Source organism: Mesoplodon densirostris, chromosome 8, assembly GCF_025265405.1.
Source record: "Mesoplodon densirostris isolate mMesDen1 chromosome 8, mMesDen1 primary haplotype, whole genome shotgun sequence".
Classification (NCBI taxonomy): Eukaryota; Metazoa; Chordata; class Mammalia; order Artiodactyla; family Ziphiidae; genus Mesoplodon; species Mesoplodon densirostris.
Window position 1 is genome coordinate 20,490,071 of NC_082668.1, and position 11,294 is coordinate 20,501,364.

Here is an 11,294-nt window from a genome sequence, read left to right on the forward strand (position 1 = left end):
ACCTCCTTGGGTGGGTTTCTTCCAGCCTGCAACGTGCTCTTCATCAACTCTGTGGACATGGAGTCACTCACTGGGCCACAGGCCATCTCCAAAGCCACTTCTGAGACACTGGCTACTGACCCCACACCGGCTGCCACCATCGTCCACTTCAAAGTTTCTGCCCAGGGAATTACACTAACTGACAACCAGAGAAAGTAAGATTCTTTTTTTGTTTTCTAAAGATGGTGTTTTTTTGTTTGTTTGTTTTTTATTAATTAATTAAGTAAGTAAATTTTGGCTGCTTTGGGTCTTTGTTGCTGAGCGTGGGCTTTTCTTTTTAGTTGTGGTGAGCGGGGGCTACTCTTCGTTGTGGTGCGCGGGCTTCTCATTGCGGTGGCTTCTCTTGTTGCAGAGCACAGGCTCTAGGCGCGCAGGCTTCAGTAGTTGTGGCATGCAGGCTCAGTAGTTGTGGCTCTCAGGCTCAGTAGTTGTGGCTCGTGGGCTCAGTAGTTGTGGCTCGCGGGCTCTAGAGCGCAGGCTCAGTAGTTGTGGTGCACGGGCTTAGTTGCTCCGCGGCATGTGGGATCTTCCCGGACCAGGGATTGAACCCGTGTCCCCTGCATTGGCAGGCAGATTCTTAACCACTGCGCCACCAGGGAAGCCCAGTAAGATTCTTCTAATTGCTTCTGTGTTGGGCTCCCCCCAACCCTGTGACCCATCCATCCATCCACTTTCTCACCCACTCACCAAATGATCCATCCATTCCTGCATCCATTCATCCCCCATTTATCTTCGCCCACCCATTTATCCCTTCACTAATTTGTCTCCCTCTATCCATCCATCCATCCCTCCTTCCTTCCACAAATATGCCTGCATTTGTTATACAGCTGTAAAAGCAACTGATAAGAGTCCCTGCTTTCTAGAGCAGAGGCCCTTCCTCTCATCCTCTCTCCCCAGCCCCTTTTCTTCCTCCTCCAGAGTTCCCCCGTTTCTCATTCCTCAATGCCAGTTTCTTCCTTCTTTTCCTAGCCTCTAGCATTTGGGACATGTTTCTATGAGACATCTCTCTGTCCCTATGCATGGCTTTATGTCCCCAAAGGGAGCAGCCCAGGCCATCATGCTCAGAAGGGAAAGGCTGTGTCGACCCGTGACAGCCACAGGTGGTGGCCTGACCTGAAGGAGGAGTCACTCCAGCACTCATTCTCTGTTTATCTGATGTGTGTGCCACAGGCTCTTCTTCAGACGCCACTACCCCCTCAACACCATCACCTTCTGTGACCTGGATCCACAGGAGAGGAAGTAAGTCTCTTGTAGACACTTGCCTTCCCAGCCATCTTTCGAACACTGAAGTCTGTGTGTATGCATGTACATGTGTGTGTGCGCACGCATCTATGTGTGTGTATGCACTCCTGTGTGTGTGTGTGTGTGTGTGTGCATTCTTGGCTCAATTTGAAGATCTGCCCATGCCTGTGGGACCGTGAGTAGCGGTGTTGGCCTCTTTTTGAGTTTTTCCCGCCACCAATTTGAAGCCCCTCCCAGGGACCCAAACGCCTGCTTCTACCCCTCTGACCCTGAAGCTGCTTCTCCTCTCCACGTTGGGGAAAAGCTCCTTGGGAGGCAGGCCACAGTGCTCTCTCCACTGTGAATGCCCTGCTGCATGATCTTTGGAGGCTCCCACCCACCTGGCACAGGGGCTCTGCCTTCCCCCAGGGCTCCGGGCACACCCGGGGCTGGGCTCTGAGGGAGAAGTGGTGGTTTACGCTGTGCTCTCATTCTCTCCACAGGTGGATGAAGACGGAGGGAGGCTCCCCTGCTAAGTAAGTATGCTTCTCCCCACCCGGCTGGCTGGTCTTTGTGCTCCTTGGCTGGGGCAGAGGTGGGTGCGGGAGTGGGCTTAGAATCCAGGAACAGGAGGTAGGCAAAGGGCAGCTCTGGAGAAAAGCTTGCCCAGGCAGCCAGGTCTTTGGCCTTCTCCTGCCTCGAGGCCAAAGGCCCAGCCTCCAGTCTTGTCCCCTTCCCTCTCTCAGGCCCAGACCAGCAGGGGTCTGAGGAAGGGATCTGAAAGCTGAGAGTTTTATTGGAGGTGACGGCAGTGGGGCAGGGGTTGTTTAAATGATCTTTTCTGCCGCAATCCTGACATCCTGATTCCCATTCCTGTTCTCTTGGAGGACTTCCGTGCATGACGTGGCTGGGCTAGACCTCCACGTCAGACCACGGGAGTCCGGTAGGTCTGAATTCCTTCCGAAATTCCACTGATGGCCCTGGGGTCCTTTGGTCAATTTTCCATCTATTTGGCATTTCATAAGTGCTTCCAGGGAACTAACTCAGCTCTGGGGAAATTCAGACCAACCAGGAGGCGGATTCTGCCCTCGGGTGCCTGATGTTAGCACAGCAGATAAGAGAAGTGTATAAGCAGGCTAAGGTGCTGCAGTGGTTTTCAAACTGGGTTCCGAGGAACGCTGGGTTCCTCAGGTTGTAACTGAGCCGCTTTGAGGGGAGGTACGATTTGCAGTTATTTATCAGGATGAATCAGAGTTTTCTCAGTAAAACCAAAACAAAGTATAGGAATAACCTGGGTACTGAAGCTGACATAAGACTGTCACTATGGTCCATAATTCCACCTTTTACTTTGTCGGGCTCACCTAAACAGCCCCATTTTTTTCTCACCGATTGACTTTATCATAGGTAAATGTTACACTGTTGAGTTGATCCATTTATCTCCATAAGTACTGCTATCACCTTTACATATCCAGACTTCATATTAGATTGGCTTTAGAAAAAGAAAACTTTCACTGTTAAAAAGAAATTAAAACCACTGCTGATTTGGGAAGGTTTGGGGAAAGAAACTATGTTTAAAAATAGGTCTTAGGGCTTCCCTGGTGGCGCAGTGGTTGAGAGTCCTCCTGCCGATGCAGGGGACATGGGTTCGTGCCCCGGTCCGGGAGGATCCCACATGCCGCGGAGCGGCTGGGCCCGTGAGCCGTGGCCGCTGAGCCTGTGCGTCTGGAGCCTGTGCTCCGCAACGGGAGAGGCCACAGCAGTGAGAGGCCCGCGTACCGCAAAAAAAAAAAAAGGGGTCTTATATGACAGGTAGAAATGGGTGTGGGAGCAGCAGAGAGCTGATTTCATGGGGATGGGGCTGGGGAGGCCACCAGATTGCAAGCTCCCTGAGGGCACGACTGTATCTGCCGTGTGGGAGGGGCTGATAGATATTTAGTAAGGAAATGAAAGGATGGAGGCAGGGAGGAGGAGAGCGAGGAGGAGGCCCAGTGAGGCCACTGAGGTCCAGATGAGTGGAACTGACCAGGGTCAGCACGATGAAACCTCCTTCTGGGGGTGTCCATGTAACCGAAAGTGGGGTCTGGCTGCTCCCCGTTCAAAAGCCAATAAAGAGGCCAGGTTGGTGGAAAGGAAAGTTTGCTTTATTTTGGATGCCGGCAGTCACAGGGGAGGGTGGATGCCTGTCCAAAGGCCCCCCCCCCCACCACTGACAACCCGGGCGCAAGAGCTTTTATAGACGGAGGGATGGGGCTACATGCAGAAACAGCATGGTCAGCTCTGACCATCATCTTGAAACTGGTCATTGGTGGTCTGACGAGCGTCATCTTGATTGTTTTAAGTACAATTCATCTTTAGTTCCGGGGTTGGTTTGTTCGCATTTCCTTGAGGCCAGTTCTTGGAATTGTGGCAGCTTATGTCATAGCTACGGTCTGGTCATGATGTAGTTAACTTCTTCCACCTGGTGGGAAGGTGGATGTGTCTCAGAATATTATCTATAGGCCTTGAGAAGGAACTAAAGGTCCTTAACTATGCTTAGTGACTAAACTACTATTATTTAGTGTTGTGGGGCTGTTTTCCTTTGTTTCTGCATTTTCTCTGATTAAACTTATTCTCTGGCTAAAGTTTTTCCACAGACAAAAGGCAGGCAGAAGACATAGGGGGCAAGGACCATAGGGTCCTGCTCTGTTTCATCCAGAGGGGCCATGTGGGATGGAGGAGACCTCTCCTGGCCCAAGGTCATATAAAGAGTGAGCAGCTCAGCTGAAAAGAGGCCCCTGTGTGCAGTCCTCTCAAAGCTTATCTCAGCCTCCCCTGGGGCTCATGGGGTCATTGGGGTCTCCAAGTCCCTGCCGCCAGCCAGGAGGCCAGAGCTCTGCGTTTGAAGGGTCTTGTCTTACTCACCACCCGGCCCTGCGAGGGGGAGATGGATCCGGGACAGAAGCAGGCTGGTCCCAGGCCTGGAAATTCCTCATTGAGGAGCAGCTTTTGTGCTGAGCTTCCTTCTGACTTGCCCTTGTGGAGGCCTAGGAGAGCTCAGGGCTGGACGAGGGTGAGGCAAGCGAGATGCCTCAGGCCCCCAATCTAAGGAGGTGCTCGCTCTTGGGTGCTTGTAAGCACTCCTCTCTGCCCTTGGGGGCTGAGGTGTCTTGCCGCATCCATTCCTCCAAGCAGAGGAAGGACTTGGACTACTGTTGAGTTGGCCCTGAGGCCCACAGAGCTGAAATAAACATGAAGGGAGGGCAGGCGGGCCGTGTTCAGGCCTGAGAGGTGGGCCGGTTCTCCATCCTGGCCTGGAGAGGGGGCTCCGGCGGGGGTGATCCACGGGCCCAGGCTTCCCCACCACTTGGGTAGACTGTTACCCCAGACCTCTGGCCTGATTGTCCCCAGCCCCTGAAACACATTTGGGTACAGCAAAACTGTGTGAAGCCCTGTGTGTGTGTGTGTGTGTGTGTGTGTGTGTGTGTGTGTATGTGGTAAGCCAGTCCCAACTTTGCTAATTTTAGCTGCCGTGGTCCGTCCAGTCCTGGGAGAGGGGTTTCCATCGGAATCTCCAGCTGTCCCGATTTCCCCATCCAGCAATGTGCTGGCTGGGAGGGGACCTGAGCTCACATTCTGTTCTTCCGCGCTCGTATTTTTAACTCTGTTTTGCACAGAGAGAACGCTCAGTCACTCCAGTCCTGGTATGGGGAGTGGGGTTTGGGGGGGAACAGGTGTGGGGTCCCCCTCCCCCTCCCATTCTCTGGAGAAGTGTGTGTGTGTGTGTGTGTGTGTGTGTGTGTGTGTGTGTGTGGTGGGGGACGGTGGCCCCTCGTCCTTTGGTCTCTGACCCTCTGTGGTGTCTGAGGTGGCCGGGCCCTTTGACAGGCAGACGGCACTTTGTTTATGTGCTGTGTGTAAGAACATTCGGCTAGGGGTGTGGCAGGGATGGGCCGAGAGAAGCTGGTCTAGGAATGTCCCATTTTATTTTTAGTCTCATCCCCACCTCTTACTGTCCGGTCTGGTCACTCACCTCCAGTACCTCTTCCCCCCTGCTCCCCGCCCACAAAGGGGAATTTCTGCTGACCCTGAACAAGTGACCTGCTATCTCCAGGCACTGGTTTTCGTGTTGGTGAAGGAGAGAAAGGATTCTCTCACATGCTCCATCCTCAGTGCCCAGTGCTCAGGGAGGTAGGGAAAGATGGGGAAGGGAGCAAAGATGAGCTTGCTTTCCTGGCGCCTCTCCCAGGCCTGGGGTTCCTCCTGCACCCCCCACCTCACACCTGTCACCCGTCTCCCGCCCCTGCAGGCTCTTCGGCTTTGTGGCCCGGAAACAGGGCAGCACCACGGACAACGCCTGCCACCTCTTTGCTGAGCTTGACCCCAACCAGCCGGCCTCCGCCATCGTCAACTTTGTCTCCAAGGTCATGCTGAGTGCCGGCCAGAAGAGATGAACTCCCCCCTCCCCTTGCCCGGGGCCAGGGCAGTGGGGATGGGTATGTGGGGAAGGGACCTGTGCATCCTGACCATCCTTGAATCCAGAAGGAGGACTTTGGGCCAATTTTGGAGAAGGAGAGAAGAAAGTGTAATGTGGGGAGAGGGAAGTGAATTGAGCGGGGAGGGGGAGAGAGAGAGAAAGAAGGAAAAAGATGGAGGAGAATAACTCGGATTCCCCCGGGGAGATGGATACTACAAAACCCCCAGAGCCTCCAAAACTAACCAGGTCCACCTAACTCCTCCACCCTCCGAGAGGATGGAACTCCTCAAGAGAGGCAGAATGAACCTCTCTGGAGATCCACATTTTGGGGGGAAATGGAAAAGCTCTTTCTTCCTAACCCAACTGCTTTGCAAGGAGAAATCCTGTCAAGAGAATCTTTTTCTGTCCACCTCTAGGGTAGATCACCAAACCAAAAAGAGCCACCATGGGACATCCAGTGGTGGCACTTTTGCTTTTGAAAGTATCTCAGACCTGAGGCCCCTAAGGTCTCTTTGCTCTGCCTTTGATGTACAGTTTGTGGGTGTCTTTATGGGGTGTATATATGGCCACACCCACATCCTCACACACTGATTTCTGTTTGCCTCTCAGCTTGAATTATAAACAGGTATACTTGTCCGTGTCCCCTGTGTTTGCACACACAAGTGCATACTGTCCAAAGAAAGTTAAGAGTCGGGGGTGTCAGGGCAGCAGGGAGGGGGCATAAGCCCCCTTCCCCAGGAACACCCAGGATTGTGGGTAATGGATGCTCTCTTGGTCCCTGCACCTGCTCTAACAGCCTTGGGTGCCGCCAACCCCTTTTCCTCAGCAGAGACCCCCACGGAGTGGGTCTGGCCACGCTGCAACGTTACCCCTGATCTGCCTCCACCAGGAAGCTGGAGCATTGGTTTGAGGAGATGGCGACTTGTGTGTCCGGAGCTCTGGGGAAGAGATCCCTCAGGAAGGGAGGCTGCTGAGCTCTAGGCACCTTCCCCGAGGCATGTGGCCCAGCCTCGGGGTGGGCAGGTGGCTCCCGCCAGCTCCCAGCCCTCAGCCTCTTCTTGGGTTTCGTGCCCCAGACCAGCCTTTCTCAGACTTGCTTATGTGCATGTTGCCTTTTTGGGTGCTGGCGATTGAGCCTTCCTGCTCTTCCCTGTTCTGTCCTGCAGGGTCCCCATGTTGGGGCTCATCCTGGGAACCTGCTTCTATAAGCCCTGCTCGGCGAGGCCCAGGAGAGACCCCTGCAGTTCCTGTGCTCCCTCTGCAAGGGATCGGGGGTCTGACTTTTGCTGGACCGCCCACGGGAGCTGGTCAGAGTTCTGGGGGATGCTGCCTGCACACCACACGGCCTGCCTGCGATACCAAAGCCTTGCGCTTCCCCCTTCTGCCTTGGTTTCCCCCCAGAGCCCAGCCGCCGTGGAGCAGAGGGCAGAAGGCGCACATTTAGGCCAAAGGACTGAGACTCCAACTGGGCGATTGGGCACTCCCTGACCACCACCCAAGTGGTCTAAGCCAGATGGAAAATCCACCAGGACTCCATCCTTGAGTAGCTTCTTAAGCCTCTGGGTTCCCTAAAGAGAGGCATTGTACTGATATATAAATATATATAATATATATGTGAGACATACTGACAGAATCTGTAAGCTAATGAAATATAAGAAAAGGTTAAAAAAAAGAATAGGTAAATTGACAAGAAGTATTTATTATTTCCCCATATAGCTTTATTGCCTCCCCGGCATAATCCAGTCCCCATCTCTCTCTGTACCTATAAGTGAAGCCTGAAAGGTAGGGGCCTTTATCCTTGGAGCAATCAGGGGTCTCCTTGCCCTGGCCTTGGCTTTCCTTAGACTCTGACTAGGACTCAGCGGGGAGGGGGTGCACGTGTTCCATCCCCTTCACCGCCCCCCCCTTATTTTTGGCAAGCTGGGCCCGGCTATCAGCTCCCAGAGATGAGGGCTTAGCAGCCCGCCTCCCTGCAGGCCCGAGCAGGTGTGTGAGCCTGCAGGGGACACGGGTGTGTGTGGTGGGCGTGTGCGTCTTGTATTTTTTTTCTCTTCCAAGAAGCTGTATCTGTGTGGATGTTTTGTTTCAGGGAGTTGGAAAGGAGAGCGTCTGAAGATGGTGGGGAGTAACCCCCTGCTCCCCAAAGATTGAAACCTTGTCCTTAGTGACCAAGACTCCCCCAAAGGGCTCTTCCTTCTGAGGCTTTCAAGCCAGACACGGCGATTTCCCCTCTCTCATTCCCTACCTAACTCCAACTCTCTTCCCAGACAGAAGAGGATATTCCCACCCACTTCCTTTGTAAATATCTTGATCTCCCCCTGGACAGCCCGGGAACTCTCTCCTCCTGGTCTGGATGGCCGGGCGGAGCATCAGACCCTTCATGTGAGTCTGGGGTCAGCCTTCACACGTGCTTTCCCACCGCCCACCAGCAGCCCACCCCACTCAGGCCTGAGCCATGTGTGACTCTGGGAAGGACTCGAGATGCTGGGGAGCTGATCAACTCCCCCGACCCAACATCCTTCTGGAAAGAGTCAGTTTCCGAGAGTGTGGCCTGTCCAGAAGAACGATGGGGAAGGGTACCCCAATCTCCACCGTGGTCTCACCTTTGGGTCAGACACTGCTTGGGTTAACCCTCCCGTGTCTCACAGGTTAGGCCCGTGCACCTTGCACATGTGCGCACATACACACACACGACCACAGCACTGCAGTATGTTCTTGCCAAAGATTTCCTTTAAAAGAAAGCACTTTTAATAATTATTATTATTGTGTGAATGTTTATCCTTTTTTCTCCCCGTCCCTCTCCCCAACCTTTTTTGCTGTTGTTTATTGTTGAATCTGTTTGTCAGCCAGGAGAGTGCCGTCTGGTCTTGAAAGTGGGCTGGGGAGTTGGGGATGGGAAAGGGTCTGGGAGGAGTTGGCAAGAAAGAGCCGGAGGCCGGAGATGCCTGGTCAGCTTGCGATGCAGGGATGCAGACCCCAGGCGAGCTCAGGCCCCAGCCCCAGGCCCAGCCTGTGTCTTGCTGTACATCCAGGCCTCTGAGGCAGCCGAGGCCTCACCGTAGCTGCCGTGTACGGTGTCTGGAGGGAACAGGGGGCAGGGAAGTGACAGCCCTCCAATTCCGCAGGGAGAGAGGCCCAGCAAGGTCCCCATGGCCCTTCCCAGATGGAGCGAGAGGGGAGGACCGAGCATGGGAATAGTGGAGAGGTGACCCCAGAGGGGAAATGGGGAGGAAGGGAACAGTTTGATGGAGCTCCAGGGCTGAGCGGATGCCCCTGCCCTGCGATCGTGGTGTTCTGGCTCCCTCCTCCAGCCAGGTGTTCCAGGGACAGAGACATTGTGTCCTAGGTTTCGGAAAGACCCTCTGACCCAGGTCTTCATTGGAGCCTCTCCCGCAGCAGCTCCAAATGCTTGCGGACTGCCAGGATTCCTTCTTCCCTGGCAGGGTTTTGAGCGATCCCTGGGTGTGTCAGAGACAGGCAGGATAGGGGTGGGGGGACCTGGTGGCCGTGTGACCATAAGAGGGAGCCCAGGGGACACGTGTGATTCTCTGTAAAGGGGCTCCCGGAGGGAGGTGAGTCGAACATCCTTCTGCCCATTTGGATGGGCCGAGCAGAGGTTGGGCAGCCCCCTGGTGCCACCCAGGGGTCTGTGGACGAGTCTGTACGTGGAACAGTGTCTATGGCCCCCTTCCCTGGGATGTTCGTTCATCACCCCTGCCTCCCGGGTCTTCTCCCCTGCTTTGGTCTTTCCCAGATTCAGGATCTGGATCTGGGGGGGATCGAGGAGGCCAATGCCCTTTCCAAGGGCTGCCTCCTGCCCCTACATCTCCCCACCCTTGGGATCCTTGGAGAGGCTGGGGGCAGAGTCCCGGGGCTACTTTTCACCCGGGTCGAGGCCCCGGAATCCCGAGACTGGAGTGCCCTGGCCAGTGGTAACACAGAACGTGTGCGCGCGTGTGTGCAAGTGTGGGTGTATGTGTGTGCATTTTTTGCTTGTCTCTTTAGGGAACTTAGGAGTTGGGTCGGAGGTGGTTGGCAACGGGATGTCAAGTTCACTATCACCCAGCGGCGAAAGGACTCAGGAGGCAAGGCTTGTAGGGCCCCTGATTGGGGGAATCTCAGTGTCGGTGATGGTGGGGGTCAACCACACGGGGTGGCGCTTCTCTGTCCTCAGATGTTGAAGTGCTGGAGGACCTCTGTTTATTTCCCACACCTGGACTTTTCCCAGCTGCGAGGTAATTGTAAAGGGATAGCCCACTTTTGTTTCTAATCAGTGTTCAACAGCTTGAGACTCTCCTGTGTGTCCACATGTGGCTCATGTGTGTGAGAGCACATCTGTGCGTGCATGCTGTGTTTCCCCACCTCGCCCCTCTCTGACATGTCATTCAAAACAGATGTAAGAAATTCCTCACCTCCATCCCCTCCTGCCTCCCAGACCCTCTGCAGGAAAAACCGAATAACCCAGCATCCTCCTGATCCCCTGGCTGTGTATTTATGTAGATGGAAACATACTTTCTATTTTGTATCATCGTGCCTCTAATCTCTGTCACCTTGTATAAACCCTGATGTACGCTACTTACCCTGGATGTGAATGTACTGTACACAGATGCTGTCCCACTCCTGTACAGCTGCTTTGTTTCTTTGCAATCCATTGTATGGCTTTATAAATGATAAAGTGAAAGAAAAATCTGTGCTGTTAACTAGCTGTGTTGTTTGGAAAGGGGATCCGTCAGGTCTCCAGTGGGTAAAAAGGGGCCTCACCCAGGCTCCGGATATGTGGTGGGCTTCAGGGATGCTGGTGGCGGACGACTCACGCCACATCCTCCCAGGGCTTCCCTACCATCCAGATCTTGGGTCTAATTACAATGAGTTTTTCATCTGGACTGTTTTAGCTAGAAGACAAACTCAAATCAAAATGGTTTAAGGGCAAAAAAAAAAAAAAAAAGGAATTTAGTGGCACACATAACCAAGAAGTCCAAGCACAGCTGGTTCCAGGGGCTCAAACGGCAGAATCAGGAATTTGTCTCCATTACTTGGTTCTGAGTTGGCTTAATTCTCAGGCAAGCTCTATCCCAGTGGTGGTACCACCGGATGCTCCAGAATATGGCCACTCGAGGCTCCAGGCTTTCATCCTACCAGTAAAAGAGAGCTCTTTTCTCCCAGTGCTTTCAACAAAAACCTGGGACAAATGCTCATTGGCTCTGATAGACCCTGCTGGGGTCATATGACTAATTCTGAACCAACTGCTCCATCTGGATCTGGGTCACGTGACTGCCTCTGGAGCCTTCTGAACCACGGGGACTGAGAATGGGGCAGTGGCTGGTCCCTAAAAGGGTGAGATTTATCAGAGGAAGGAGGAATAGAGGCTGCCAGGCAAAACCAGTGTCTGCCCATCAGACGGCAAGTGTGTATCTCACTTGGACACCAGGCCCAGTGGTCCTAGGTAAATTCTTCTCAATTCAGAAAGTTTGAGGTGAAGCATGCCTAGCACAGTACAGTGTTCCTTGGGAGATCTCAGATACTCATATGACACAGCTGCAGTTCCTCATCGAGTTGATTTGAGCTCGAATGAGCTGATTTG

General features: G+C 53.7%; 1 protein-coding gene across 7 annotated transcripts in view; it reads left to right on the top strand.

Moving 5' to 3' along the window:
- Window positions 1-10,402, top strand: part of TNS1 (tensin 1) — a 200,871-nt gene extending 190,469 nt beyond the window's left edge. For all 7 annotated transcript variants that reach the window (XM_060105836.1, XM_060105831.1, XM_060105832.1 and 4 more), the window contains 4 exons: window positions 26-194; window positions 1,210-1,278; window positions 1,764-1,796; window positions 5,546-10,402. In XM_060105836.1, coding sequence (XP_059961819.1) covers window positions 26-194; window positions 1,210-1,278; window positions 1,764-1,796; window positions 5,546-5,690 — 416 coding nt within the window. In that variant the 3' untranslated portion in view covers window positions 5,691-10,402. The remainder of the gene's footprint in view (window positions 1-25; window positions 195-1,209; window positions 1,279-1,763; window positions 1,797-5,545) is intronic.
- Window positions 10,403-11,294: the final 892 nt, after the last annotated feature.